Source organism: Chionomys nivalis, chromosome 2, assembly GCF_950005125.1.
Source record: "Chionomys nivalis chromosome 2, mChiNiv1.1, whole genome shotgun sequence".
Classification (NCBI taxonomy): Eukaryota; Metazoa; Chordata; class Mammalia; order Rodentia; family Cricetidae; genus Chionomys; species Chionomys nivalis.
In genome coordinates, this window is record NC_080087.1 from 12,209,381 (window position 1) to 12,224,441 (window position 15,061).

The 15,061-nt window shown below is 44.7% G+C and overlaps 2 protein-coding genes across 5 annotated transcripts in view; one reads left to right on the plus strand and one right to left on the minus strand.

Moving 5' to 3' along the window:
• Positions 1-1,721: 1,721 nt before the first annotated feature.
• On the minus strand, positions 1,722-9,122 carry Gtf2h5 (general transcription factor IIH subunit 5). The gene is made up of 3 exons (XM_057758830.1): positions 9,008-9,122; positions 8,140-8,213; positions 1,722-2,836 (listed from the first exon to the last, which is right to left on the minus strand). Exons 2-3 carry the CDS (start codon positions 8,172-8,174, stop codon positions 2,656-2,658), a joined length of 216 nt encoding a protein of 71 aa, XP_057614813.1. The 5' UTR covers positions 8,175-8,213; positions 9,008-9,122; the 3' UTR covers positions 1,722-2,655.
• An 18-nt stretch (positions 9,123-9,140) lies between these two features.
• The window catches only part of Serac1 (serine active site containing 1), a 37,876-nt gene continuing 31,955 nt past the window's right edge, over positions 9,141-15,061 (plus strand). For 3 of the 4 annotated variants that reach the window (XM_057758810.1, XM_057758816.1, XM_057758826.1), the window contains exon 1: positions 9,166-9,294. The gene's annotated coding sequence lies outside the window, so the exon portion shown is untranslated. Of the gene's footprint in view, positions 9,295-15,061 lie in introns of all 4 variants that reach the window. The other variant, XR_009056402.1, reaches the window with a different exon arrangement.

Below are 15,061 nucleotides of genomic sequence, written 5' to 3' on the forward strand. Positions count from 1 at the left end.
AAAGTACATCAAATCAAATAATGTCAACCAGATTTCAAGTCAGAGCCCAGGCAAAGGCCACCTGAGAACGGCCTCTTTGCTCATCATTGGCTGAGTCAACTAAGCAGCTGCATGGACTTTCAGTTATTGATCCCATCTTTCCCAGGGGCCCACAGAAACAGCTTGTGCATTTGCCTGCGCATTTTTGTTATTAAAATGGTGAGATGTTCTCTTTTCAATCACCTTAGCTGTCCTTGTTCACTTGTTTTCTCCACCCTCTTCCGAGTCTGAGATCCTAAGTCTTCTGCTTTAAAATAAATGGCATTGGTGGTAAACACTTGAGGCATATTAAAAACTGAATTGATTGAGAAATGACTGAAATACAAAATTCAGTAATGTTCCAATACAGCTCAAAATTCTAGGGAAAAAAAAATCTATCTCTGGGGCTGGAGAGATGGCTCAGTGGTTAAGAGCACTGACTGCTCTTCCAGAGGTCCTGAGTTCAATTCCCAGCAACCACATGGTGGCTCGCGACTATCTGTAATGAGATCTGGTGCCCTCTTCTGGCCTGCAGGCATACATTGAGGCAGAATGTTGTATACATAAATCAATCTAAAAAAAAAAACAAACATTTTTTTTTTAAATCTATCTCCTACTGTTTAGCAAATTTTAGTATTAGGCATATTAGTAACAATCCATCAGGAAGTTCACATTACGATGCAAGAATAAAAAAATGTGGGCTGGAGAGATGACTCAGCGGTTAAGAGCATTGCCTGCTCTTCCAAAGGTCCTGAGTTCAATTCCCAGCAACCACATGGTGGCTCACAAACCATCTGTAATGAGGTCTGGTGCTCTCTTCTGGCCTGCAGGCATACACACAGAATATTGTATACGTAATAAATAAAAAAAAAATATAAAAAAATTAAAGAAAAAATGTACATGGATAAGAATTATGACACAGTGAATTGTGGCAACTTGTGGATTCTGTAACACATATGCAGCTAACTGAAAAAAATAGCTGCTTTCAATCAAAATAAAAGAAACTAGGTTTGATAACAGTGTACACGATATCACTGAGGTTCTTTCCTGCTGGGAAATACCCACCATGAGCCCAAAGGCGTGGCCTTGGCTAAGGATGAGAGACCCCGTTACTGTGCCTCTTGCCGCCAGCGGTAGAAGCACATGCAATCTATGTCAACCTAATATACTGTCTCCTCAAGGCTGTTCCTCTCTATTCCTATCTTACACCTTAAGTGAGTTTTTTTTTTTTGTTTTGTTTTTTGAGACAGCATTTTTTCCTGTGTAGCTTTGGTTGTCCTGGAACTTTCTATGTAGACCAGGCTGGCCTTGAACTCAGAGATCTGCCTGCCTCAGTCTCCCAAGTGCTGGGATTAAAGCCATCAATTTTTAATGTAATCTCCTATGAAATCATGTGGATTGTTTTTGTTTTCTGAGACAGGTTCTTGCTATGTGGCCCTGACTAGCCTAGAACTTTCCATAGACCAGGCCAGCTTCAAACTCAAGAAATCTGCCTCTGTCTCCTGAATGCTGGGATTAACAGTGTACGCCATGATGCCCACCCCTGCATCATGTTTTATGCTTTGAATTCCATTACTATGAAAAGTACATTTAAGCAGATTGCTGAAAGGCATAAAAAGAGTAATACTTGATTTAGAGCATATGGATAAAAAATACAAAATTTACCCTATATTTTTTTAAAGATTTATTTATTCATTGTGTATACAGTGTTCTATATGCTTGCTGGCCAGAAGAGGGCACCAGATCTCACTACAGATGGCTGAGCCACCATGTGGTTTCTGGGAATTGAACTCAGGACCTCTGGAAGGGCAGTCAGTGCTCTTAACCTCTGAGCCATCTCTCCATCCCCAAAATTTACCCTATCAATGCTGACCTCAGTGCATCTGTTTGAACCATTATGTATTTTGTTTATATAAGTTCAGTTTCAGATGACCTAAGAGTACAACCACACGCAACTCTTCTTCTACGCTCCTCTCCAAATATGAAGTAGAGCGCAGCTATCTCCCCAGCTCTCAGCTGTACACGTACTTCTGCTACATCTTCTGCACTGGCACACGCGAGAGGGAAATGTCACTAGCACAGTGTGACAAAGGAAAACTGAAGACACAAGCAGAGTTTATCTTCTCCACTTGTTTCTAATGCACACTTAACAGTGATAGGCAAAATTAATAATACCTCGGTTACAGTGATAATTTAACCAAACTCCACTATTTTATTGGTGTATTTAATTGGTACTAAAAAAAAAGTAGGGAAATCATTTATGATTATATCTGATTACGTTTGTTTGTCTGTGTGGGAAGGAGGCACATGCGGAGGTCTTCCCTTCCCTGGGATCAAATTCAGGCTGTCAGGCTTGGTGGCAAGGGCCTTTACCAACTGAGCCATAGCACCAGCATGATTATGATTAGTTTAATTAATAAAGAATAATAAAAGCCAAATTGCTGCGAATTGTTAGTTCTTCTTTAAAGATTTTTTAAGGGTTCAAAAAATTCATTTAGGGGATTTTGTCTGAATAAAGGATTCTGCAGCCTTTCCCACAAAACGCTCATAGAAAGTCTAGGTGCTGTATGAAACTCTGAATAGCCTCTCTTCCATGTCTGTGGTTTGTAGTTTCCGAGTGCTCAACATCTAGCACTTTCACTTCTGGGTAAGAGAAAAGGCATTCTGGTCCATCAGCTCCCCGACTCGTTCCTGGAGGACATTAACCAGCTCCGCAATGACAAAGACATGTGTGTCATCAATGTCTTGAATGATGAACTTCTTCCCCAAGGCATTGGACTCATCCAAGTACAGCAAGAACTGCTTCATGGCAGGATCGCTGTGGAGACAAACAGAGATTATAGGACATCCTGTGGTCAACCGTGTCGTAAGTACTCGAGCAATTACATTTGCACATAGTGAATTTTTAAGATGATCTTTAAAGGTCGGAACTATTATTCAATGTCTTGCTTCCTCTCAGCTTAAAGCAGTAATGATTTGTGGCCATGACTTCATGTTAGATGTCAAGTTAGGACAACTTCAGAGAGGCCTTTAAAGAACAACTCGTCTCTCACAAGAGGAGAAACCATGGCTATCCCTCTGCAGTTTAACAGGGCCTAGACCTACATCTTCCTTAGCTGACAGAGAGCACAGGACAAACAAAAAGGGCAGAAGAGGCCACTCCAGGAGCCGTGGGGTGGACAAAGCAGGTGGCTGACGGACAGGAAATCAGATTCACTAGGCCCTGTCTATATAAGTATGAGGGATAAAGGGGCAGATGGTGGGGGGGGGAGGGACTGGCAAAGACCCTCAGTAGTACAGGGCTCTAAAACCAGGCTACTTCCTCCTTTCCCAGCAAAAAAGGCACCACAAGGACTCAAATGGTGACCTCAGTTAGCCTCTCCCCCCACTCTCCAAGCCCTTCTGTCCTTGGCTATCTCAGGTTCTGTAGGAATCTCAAAATGGCCTAAAACCGCACTGTTTTCTGGAGGAACGTGTTTCACACAGTGGGACAAACAGTTGTTCTGTGATTCCAATCAGTTCTAGATGTAATTCAGTAAAAAGGGTAAACGGGAGGTCATAATAATAATAGAAAAATTGCTGTCTAAGCGAAATGTATTATTTACAATGCTTTCACTGCTGATACCAATTACTCTCATTAATTCCCTGAGCGGTGTTAAAAACAGCAATGGCTAAATGGTTATAATGCCTAGTATCTCTGTATTTTTCTAAATGAAATGAATTGACATAAATCAATGAAGAGCTAAACCACTGGACCCATGGAGTACTGTGGCACTCACCTCAGGGCTGAACCATGCTGCCAATGTCCTAAAAATGTTTGCTGATGGCACATTATCCTCCACTTCAGCTGTATCCTGCATGTAAGCCTCCTGCCTTGCCCACATCCCAGTAGGATTTACTGCTGCACAGACCCAGACTCCAAGGGCACTGGCCTTGTAAAGTCTTTTAATGATCACAGTTTAAGGACATTTGATGGAAATGTAGAAAGTTTAGAATATAGTAATCTAAAGCTGGGCGGTGGTGGTGTGCGCCTTTAATCCCAGCAGTGGGGAGGCAGAGGCAAGAGGATCTCTGAGTTCAAGACCAGCCTAGTCTAAGAGTGTGTTCCAGGAAGCCAGGGCTAAATAGAGAAAACCTGTCTTGAAAAACCCAAGGGTGTTGGTGGCACACGCCTTTAATCCCAGCACTCAGGAGGCAGAGGCAGCCGGATCTCTGTGAGTTCGAGGCCAGCCTGGTCTACAAAGGGAGTTCCAGGACAGGCTCCAAAGCTACAGAGAAACCCTGTCTCGAAAAAACAAAAACAACAACAACAAAAAAAAGAAACCCCAAAACCAAAAACACAAAACAAATTCTAATCTGAAATCTGAATAAAGGACTATTTTTTAAAAAAGATTTATTTATTATGTATATGGTAGTCTCAGTACTCTGCCTGCAGGCCAGAAGAGGGCACCAGATCTCATTGCTGGGAATTGAACTCAGGACCTTTGGAAGAGCAGGCGGTGCTCTTAACCACTGAGCCATCTTTCCAGCCCCCTTTTTTTTTAAGTAGAGAGAAGGCTCTGGGAGAACCCTACTAGCAAAGGAGCTTTATGAGAATTCCTAAACCTAGTGATGATTGCGTATCCATCCAGCTGATATCCCAGGATCAGGAATATTTAACAGGAAAAACCTCTGCCTAGATATGTGAAGGGCAGACACCATCAAGCTATTGTCTATAAACACTCTTACAATGCACTATAAAGACAGTTTTAGGACCGGGGAGTGTTCCTCGGTGGCAGAGCACCTGCCTAGCACCTGTGTGGAGACAACATGGCAAGCAAGTGGGGGATCTGTGAAAAGCACAGATAGTACCACGGTGAGACCACCAAAATTAGCTGTGACGCAACTGAAAATTTACTGCCCGACGCTGTCAGCGCCCTTCACCTGGCAGAATGAGAAGAGCGGCTTTGTTAATGGAAGCCATGCTTCGGCTAACACTTAGCCAACTGGAATGTATTTCTTGAAAATTTCTATTCCTGGTGAGGAGAGAATGCAAACAGGCTCTCCAAGCAGAGTCAAGGTGTGAGGGACGCCAGGGGAGACTGAAGGCTTCTGGGTAACCAACAAAGAGGAAAAGCAGGCATAAAGGCCCAGTGAGTTATCAGCAGAGACTGCAAGGGCATTGGAGGCCGGTGATGGTGGGGGTGACAATGGCAGAGACAGCACAGCGGTGGGCTACAGATTCAAGCAGACATAATAAGGCTTCATTTCCAAAAGCATTTCTAAAGTTGAGTTTTCCCAGCCTGAGATCTCATATTGAATCCAGCAAATTGTAGGCACTGGATAAATGTGTCAGAGAACCCTTAAGAGGAACAAAGTGGTGAGGATCCAGTAGCACCGTCCCTCACATCCCAGCCAGGTTTACCGCTGCAGACACGCAGCCCTAAGTGACTACTTCATTTCTAGCCTGGGCTGTTGGAGCCCGATACAGGCTTAGCTCACACGCGGTAAGCTCACTTCAGTCCTCTTCCCCACTCCCTCTCCTGCTGTGAGAATATCCATTACTTGGGATTTAGCTGAGGTCACAAATCTGATGATTCCCTTAACCGGCTCTGTCCAGTAAACACATACATGTATCTTTACACCTTTGCCACAAAGGTGTAGGCACTGTTTTGGTTGCTTTGGAAACATGGCCCTAAGGAAGTAAAGTGTTTGACAAGACAAACACCGTGAAAGAAGAAAATAACAGACAGATGTTCTCTTAGCTCCAACTTGCTTCTCACACCCACTAAAAGCTTCTAGCCTGACTGTAAGGGTTGGCTGGTCTCACAATACACATCCCATCCATTTGTTAGTGCACGGTAAAGCAGCTGCAATTCCTCTCTCTAACAAATTCTCTGAGGCAGTGCCAAACGGAACAGAACATCACTTATGCTGGGTGCAAGTCTGCTTCAGTATTCAGTAACTGCTTTAGTAGGCTAGATTTAAGGAAATACTATGTGTGAACCTGGGGATCAGTGGTGGATCCCAAAAGATACTTGCCATAAAAGTACAAATTTTTAAGTATTTTAAAAATCCAGTTTTACAGGTGTTTTTGGGGTTTTTTTGGAGCTGAGGACCGAATCATATGAAAACGAGCTGGCTCACTGAATTGTACCTCCAGGCTCTTGGCCTTAAACTGTGGTCTAAGACAAACCCTGGGAAGAAGAATTCTTAATACAACCAGACACTTTGATATTTAAGTTCACCAAAGGCAGGACTAAATGGCCACCATTAATAGTCTGGCTTAACTGCTTTACTGTGGGCTACATAAGAATTAAAAGGCTACTGTTTTGGATTAAGCTTCTATCCAGATCAGGCTAAAAATAAAATGCCATCACTCATGCTTAGTTTCCAAGTCACTCAGTTAGAACAACATTTTACCAGATCTTTTGAAAAAACAGATTTAGTGGTAAGACAGATGTCTCCAGCCAGCCAGTTGTCTTTCCAGGGTCTCACTTTGCTTAATTTCAGGTGAAGGTTCTTGGGCTGTGGCTGGTGTGAGCTGATGGCAGCATCGGTGAAGTATGTGCAAAGACTTGGGTTCCCAACTGCTAACAATTCTCCAAGTCACGGAGAGAGAAAGACATGCTACGGTAGGTAGGCTCTGCAGTCTCAGGATGCATGGGGGAATAGTGGGGTCACGGAACGAGTCCCTGATCATGACAGATGATTATCTATCTTACTCTAACCTGGCATGTAACCCACCACTCCATGAAGATAACGCTCTATGCACCTAGTGCGCACCTCACCCCACATCTCTTGGTTCCACCCCTTGCCTTCCTCAACTAGTTCCGGCTTCACATTCCCCCCTGCTCAACAGTTGATGGTTTTTGTAAACTGACTTTGTTAGACTCTCATCTTCCCAAAGTCCAAGTCTGCATTATCCCAGCACCCATGTGGTGGTTCACGACCTGTTCCTAATTCCACATCCAATGCCCTCTTCTGATCGCCTCAAGCACAAGCACAGATGCAGGCAATCACTCATACACATAAAATAAAAATCACCACTAACTTGGGCTATCTGGGTTAAACTCTTCACCTGTTTCGTCGCATGCTTTAATGCAGTTACTGGGAAATGGTATTTCCATGAACAGTGCTGCTGCAAATGTTGCGGGTTTCCTAGGATTTGACCTTGCTCCCCCTTCAGCTCTGCCCGCACAATAAAAGCACCAGCACCTGTGCAATGACTCACAACAGGGAAACAGAAGGAGACAGCAGCATATTCAACAGGGGAGCGAGCGCCCAGAGAGCACCCAAGGGAAGCTGAACAAGGAGTCCAAGTCTGAGAAAGGAGGACAGCAAAGGCCTGTATTTGAGGTCACTTTGAGGAACTCAGCTCTAGAAACTAGTGTGGCTGCTTGCTTCTCCTTTGAGAGTTATGCTAAGAAGTTTAAACCCTTGCTCTGCTCGACTCTCATTTCCCCTCAAGGGGCATATTCTGTACTGGCAAAGACTTAACCGAGCTCCTATATTATTTTATTTTTTACTTTTTTAAGACAAAGTTTCACCATACAGCCTTGGCTGGCCTGAAACTATGTTGACTAATCTGGCCTCGAACTTGGCCTGCTTCTATTTCCTGAGTGCTGGGACTAAAGGCCTGCCCCACCTTCCTGAATTCTTCTAAGCCTTAATCTAGGCAAGTGCCGATGGTCTGAAAATAAAAACTTTCTCTCCCTCTCTCTCTATTTTTTTTCTGAGACAGGGTTTCTCTCTAGCTTTGGAGTCTGCCCTGGAACTCGCTCTGTAGATCAGGCTGGCCTCCAAATCACAAAGATCTGCCTGCCACTGCCTCCCAAATACTGACTAGAATTAAAGGTGTACCACCATCACTCAGCATAACACTGTTTCTCAAATCAAGGCTAGTCTAACATACGTCTCTGATCGAAAATAATTGGAAATAATGCTAATTATATTAAGTTAACAGGCAATGAAATGTTAATACCAGCAAGAAAACTTAGCAACAAAGTCTGTCCCACTTAAAAAGAAAGCCTACGGAAATTCAAAGTTGAAGCCTTGATTCCATTTAGATCAGCAAAACAAAATTTTGGAAAAGGCATGTACACATAAAAAGAGCCAATGTGTAAATTTAAAAGTACGAACCATTCTATGAGCACTCCTTTCAAAACGTTGACCATTTTTTTCCCAGGCAGATGGTGCAGATGACCTCAAGGATGCTAAAATAAATAAATTTAATTTAATTTTAAAAAGATAAAGTGACATAAAATCCATAAACTTTAACCTACTTTGGGGATTTACATCTGAGATAAAATAAAATTAAAAAGCTAACATTGAGGCATACAGATAGGCCCATTTATACCAATGGTAAAACAGACTATTTGGAATATTAATAAAGCACAACTCTTATTTGCAAACAAATTCTACTTGTGGCTAATTAGTCCTTAAAAAGTAAGCTCCAAGGCCGTTAGGAGTGGTGCACGCTTTGAATGTGGAGCAGCCTGGGCTACGTAGAGACCGGGACTCAAGGAGCCCAACACGTCCTAACTAGGTTCATTATTCAATTGTTTTCTTTTTACATCCAGGAGAACGATACAAAGGCAACATTCCGGGGGCGGGGAAGCAGAAATTACGAAATGATACTTCTAAAAAGAGCCTCAAAAATATCACAGTGATCCACAACCTCATTTCACGATGAGACAAAATACCTGGTCAAAGTAGGCAATTTTAATTTACAAATATCTAGGTCTCCAGATTTTGTATTCTTTTGAATATAATAAATTACATCCTCTAAAGATCTGCATCGGAAGGTCCCTGAGTGAGAGCCAACCTACACCCAGGTACGGGAACCTTCCCCTGCAGGAAAACCGTGACACAATGCGTGACGGCCCCGTGACCCCACACCACAGGCCTTAGGAAGGCTGCGGGACTCCGACCGGCCCATAAGACCCGGAGGCTCCGCGTCTTTTCGCCTCCTCCCCTCCTTTTTTCCGATGAGGCCCACTCAACCTACTTCTCCAAGCGGCTCAGAGCCTGCAGCCTTCCTCCGCCCACACGTACAGGAACCGTTGTGGCGTCGCCGACCCACTGGGCCTGCGCTGTACGCGCGTCATCGCGCCCGCGACACTCTAGTGGGTGGAGCGATTTTCTGGGGGCGGGGCACGAGGGCGGAGCCAAGCGCTCGGGGGCGGGATCACGTGCCTACAGCCGCCTAGGAGAGGGCGCAGGTCGCCAGTGCCGGCGGAGGGTGGGGTGTGCAGCCGGCCGTGTCCACCCGGAGCGGAGTCCCTGCACCGGCAGGTAGGACGGACGGGTGGGCGGGCTCGTGGGCGGGCAAGGGCGTCGCGGCAGCTGCGGACTAGGAGGGCCGTGGGTCTGCACGGACACGGCGCCCTCGGAAGGTCGCGCGGCCTCAGAGGGACCCTGTGACCCGCCGCGCTCCTTAGAGCCTGATTCGGGCCCTTTTCTTGAATGATCGCTCAGCTTCTCCGGTTGCTCATGAGACTCGGAGGAGCAGGTGTACCTTTCTATGCTCTGTGATCTCATGAGCCACACCTTAGTCATTCAGGCCACATCTTGCACTTCTCTGACCTGGGAGACCTGAATAGTTGGAATGCTAATAGGTTTCTAGACCCAGTAACCCAGTAACCGTCATTTTAAGGTGAAGGCCCTTCAGAAGGTTCTGAAGTTAATCCCATTCCCAAATTCTGACCTGTAGTCTTTTTTATTAATTAATAATTTGTATTTGCTTTGGTATTTTGCCTGCGTGTATATCTGTGTGAGGGTGTCGGATCTTGGAGTTGGAGACAGTTGTGAGCTGCTATGTGGGTGTTGGGAATTGATCCAGGGTCCTCTGGAAGAGCACTCGGTACTCAGAGCACCCTAACCAGCCCCTGATCTGTGGACTTGTGTTCTCATCAGTTGAGGCAGGAGGTAGTTGTAGCTTCTTGCTCCTTATATTTACACGTTTAAGCTCATGCTGATTTTTGCTTCACACGTGTCTTCTCCATTTAACCAGCTTGCCTTTCCACTTATCACCCTCTCTCAGTCCCTCAAAATTCTTTTTTTTAAAAAAATTTATCGGAGCCGGGCGGTGGTGGCGCACGCCTTTAATCCCAGCACTTGGGAGGCAGAGGCAGGCGGATCTCTGTGAGTTCGAGACCAGCCTGGTCTACAAGAGCTAGTTCCAGGACAGGCTCCAAAACCACAGAGAAACCCTGTCTCGAAAAACCAAAAAAAAAAAAAAAAAAAAAAAAAAATTATCGGGGCTGGAGAGATGGCTCAGAGGTTAAGAGCATTGCCTGCTCTTCCAAAGGTCCTGAGCTCACAGACCATCTGTAATGGGGTCTGGTGCCCTCTTCTGTCCTCATAGACAGAATATTGTATACATAATAAATTAAAAAATTATCGCATTCATTTATGTATAGTGTATACATATGTATAATACATGTATACATGTACATGTATGTAGTTTGGGGGTGGCATGTGTGTGCTGCAGTGCTTGAATGGACAGGTCAGAGAACAATTTGAAGGAGTTGGTTCTCTTCCAGCATGTGGATCTTTTGGATGGAATGCAGTTCACCAGACTTGGCAACAAGCAAGTGGTTTCTTTGCCGAGCCATCTTGCCAGCCCTGCTCCCTCAAACTTTTTTTCCTCTTGTACTCACTTTTTTTTGTTTGTTTGGTTTTTTTTGTTTTGTTTTTCGAGACAGGGTTTCTCTGTGGTTTTGGAGCCTGTCCTGGAACTAGCTCTTGTAGACCAGGCTGGTCTCGAACTCACAGAGATCCGCCTGCCTCTGCCTCCCGAGTGCTGGGATTAAAGGCGTGCACCACCACAGCCCAGCTTCCTGAAGCTCTTTTAAACAGTTACCCAAAGTTATGTGGAAGAGGTAAGAATCTGGAAGCTTTGGGACTTGGTGTTTATAGCCAAGCATACGTCTTCCTGTGCTACGTATTTAAGGGTGGAGAGATAGGTCAGCAGGGTGGGATAGAGTCTGGAAGTAGGCCTGTGTTACTTTTGGATAAGGTACAGTTATTTGCTGAAAAGAATATTGTTTCAACATTTTATTGGTACTGTTGGATCTCCATATAGAAAAAAGTTCACTTACCATCAAAATACATAAAAATTCAATGTGGCAGCAGTTAAGACCACTGTCTGCTCTTACAAAGGACTCATGCTCCTTTCCCAGCACCCACAGGATGGCTCATGATCATCCATAGGTTCAGTCACAGGGCATCTGACACCCTCTCCTGGCCTTCAAGGTCACTGCACACACTTGGTACAGGTACTCATGCAGGCAAGCACTCATACACACAAATTAAATCTTAAGGAAACTTGTAATGGCTTGTCCTGTCCCTTTAAGAGACAAGCCCTACCCACTCCCTCCCTGTCTGCTGAGGCAGGCAGATCTTTCTTCCTGCTTGCAGCCTGAGTCTCTTCCTTTTACCCACCCCAAGAGGCAGCTTCTGCCTCTCTCCATTCTCTCCTTTCCCCCTTCTGTTTCCCTCCCTCCCTCCCTCCCTCCCTCCCTCCCTCCCTCCCTCCCTCCCTCCCCTTTTCTCTTTTTCCCTCTTCCCTTCCATAACCCACTAAACAAATATCCAACTCCAATCTGCATGGTGTACCTATTCATATCTCTGTCTCTTGCCTGCCACATGGCTCCCTGCCCAGGACCAGCTGCATTCGGAGACCTGCCGTGTGGTCTCATGGCATGCCCATCTGTCCTCCCTCCTTGTGGCCTGCTGCAGCCACTCGGGGATCTGCACCATCCCTGTATGGGACTGGCTGCTCTCAGAGCCTGCTGTTAGCTGTCTGCCACATGGTCTCCTACTGCCGCTGGGGGACTTGCAGCATTTCTGCCACTGCAGCCGCTGGGAACCTGCAGCATTTTTACTTAATCCATTACAAAACTAACTTGGAATGAAACATAGACTTAAACATAAAATATAACACAAAACTGTCTTAGAATCGTAAGAAACAATGGCATGATTTAGGCAATTTTTTTTGTTGTTGAGTTTTTGTTTGTTTGTTTGTTTGTTTTTGGCTTTTTGAGAGAGGGTTTCTCTGTGTAACAGCTCTGGCTGTCCTGGAACTTTGTAGAGAGGATTGGCCTTGAACTCACAGAGCTCGCCCCCGCCTCTGCCTCCCAAATACTGTGATTAAAGGCGTGTGCCACCACTGCCTGCACAGTGGTTTTTCAGGATATAAAATTCAATAACCACAAAGGAGAAGATATTGATAAGATAGATTCTATCAAAGCTGCTCATCAAAATGTAGTTTTTTTGTTTTTTGTTTTTGCTTTTTTGAGACAGGGTTTCTTTGTGTAATAGCCCTAGCTGTCCTGAAAATAGCTCTGTAGATCAGGCTGGCCTTGAACTTACAAAGATCCGCCTGTCTCTACCTCCCAAGTGTTGGGATTAAAGGCATGCACCATCATTGCCTGGTCAAAATGTAGTTTTAAGAACATAGTCAAGTCACAGACATGGAGAGGATAGTTGAGGGTATCTGTACATATGTTTGATAGAAGACTTACTTCCACGATATATAAAGAACTAGGAGCCGCCGGGCAGTAGTGGTGCACGCCTTTAATCCCAGCACTCGGGAGGCAGGAGGGTCTCTGTAAATTTGAGGCCAGCCTGGTTTACAAAGTGAGTTCCAGGACAGTCAGGACTGTTACACAGAGAAACCCTGTCCCAACAACAACAACAAAAAAACCCTAGGAGCCAACTTAAGCAGAAAAAAGACTTGAAGGGATACTCCGACAAAAGAATATATGAATGGCTAACATGCTTTTGAAAAGGTGCTCAGCATGGTTGTCTGGAAATTTCATAGTGACTGATAAATCTGTAGTATGCCCACTAAGAAGACTAAAAGCAAGCATCAGCAACCATGTCAGACAGTTGGGACCCTTGGCTTTGCTGCGTGCAATATAAAATGTTGCGATTGTGCTTTAAAAACATTGAACATTGTTTTTTTTGGCCCAGCTATCTCACTCTTGGAGTATTTATTAAATAAGTATGAAAACATGTCTATAAAACCTTGTACCACAATGCTCAGAGGAGCTCCTGGTAGGCAGAATGCTGCAGCCCCCCAAAATGCCCATGCCGCCTTTCCTCGAACATGTGATTATATTTTATGTAGATAGCAAAGGGAATTTTGAAAGTAGAATTAAGTTTATAGATCTTGAATAGATTTTTAACAAAAATATGTTCCTTATTTGTTGTTTTATATAGGTATATAATAATGTATTTTCTTCATATTTACTCATTACCTGCTTGTGGTCCCTTCCCAGTCTGTAATGGAAAGATTATCATAGTTATCCGGGAAAGCCTCTGTATCCATGCAAAGACCCTAAAAGTAGATCAGACAGACGGCAAGGATGGGACAAGCTGTTGTCACTTCAGCAATGTAGTGGGCTGTCTGCAGAGCCATTGGGAGACATTTAGGAGCTAAGGGTGGCTCCTTCATTACCAGCAAAGAAATGGAGACGTCAGTCTTGTTCTAGAGTATAGCTGAATTCTGCAACCACCTGCAAGAAGCAAACTCTACCTCAGGTTCACATGAGGATCCCCTGAGATGTTTCAGTAAGGAAAAACACTGTGGTTTCAGTCTTGTGAGACTGAACAGAGACGCATTAGGTGTCTAGGAATCCACATTTATTAAGAACCTGTGCAGAACCTGCTCCTAGGTCATATTTTGAATAATAATTTGTAGGTTGTTCATTACAGTTTTCAGACTTGTGGCCCCAGTGACACGTGTTAGTGAGTGACTGTACCTATGCAGTAGAACTAACTTTCTTTCTTTCTTTCTTTCTTTCTTTCTTTCTTTCTTTCTTTCTTTCTTTCTTTCTTTCTTTCTTATGTATGCAATATTCTATCTATGTGTATGCCTGCAGGCCAGAAGAGGGCACCAGAACCCCATTACAGATGGTTGTGAGCCACCATGTGGTTGCTGGGAATTGAACTCAGGACCTTTGGAAGAGCAGGCAATGCTCTTAACCTCTGAGCCATCTCTCCAGCCCCTGCAGTAGAACTTTCTGTGGAACTGTGTCACCTTTTGGCCTTACCTTAGTATTTCATAAAGCCCTTAATCTAAATGTGTTAAGTCGGGACTCCCTCCTTACTGCTGCATCCACTCCTTTCCCAGTATTTGCTTTGATGAGTGTTTTCTTAGGAACTTAGAATCCAGGTCAGAGACTGAGAACCTGGCTTATCTTTTGCCATTCTCTTCCATGCCACATTCAGCTGTCCCTTTTCTTGTCCTGTTGGCTCCTATGTCTGTTTTGTTGATTATTTTCAGAGCCACTACCTTAACTTCAGGTACCTTTTCTCCTTAATTATTGTTAGCAAGCTCCGTATTGGCTTTTTCTGTCTCCATTCTCCACTTCCCATCTCACTATGTAGACCTGCCTGGCTGTTCTGCAACTCTCTATGTAACCCAGGCTAGTCTCAAACTCAGAAGGATCCACCTGCCTCTGCCTCCTGAGTGCTGGGATTAAAGGTGTACGCCGCCATGCCTGTCTTAAATTTGTTTAATTTAAAATTTAAAAATTTGGCAGTTACTCTATTGCTTGGCGTTACGTAACTGACAGCATCACGTGACAGAGTGGGCTCAGAATGCTGTGGTGGCACCGACTTCTCCACTCTCCGTAGGATGAACTGATAGAACAACACGAGGGAATCTGAGAAGCACCCAAGATTAATTCCCCTAGTCAAGCGGTGGTGGCACACGCCTTTAATCCCAGGAGGCAGGGGTGAAGGTCAGAGGATAGCATGCATGAGTTGATTCTCTTCTCACTGCGAAGACCCCAGGACTGAACTCGGGCTTGGTGGCAGGCACTTTTCCTTCACTGAATCATCTCCTTGGCAACATCTTAGTTTTTCAGAAAGGATTTCTCTCTAAACCTGGAGTTGACCAACTTTGCTAGACTTGCTGGCTACCAGCAAGTTCCAGGAAGCCCCTGTTGCTTTCACAGTGCTGGGGTCCTGTCCACAGTGCTGGGGTCCTGTCCACAGTGCTGGGGTGATAGGCACATGCTGCTGCCCAGGCTTGCCACGTGCCTACAAA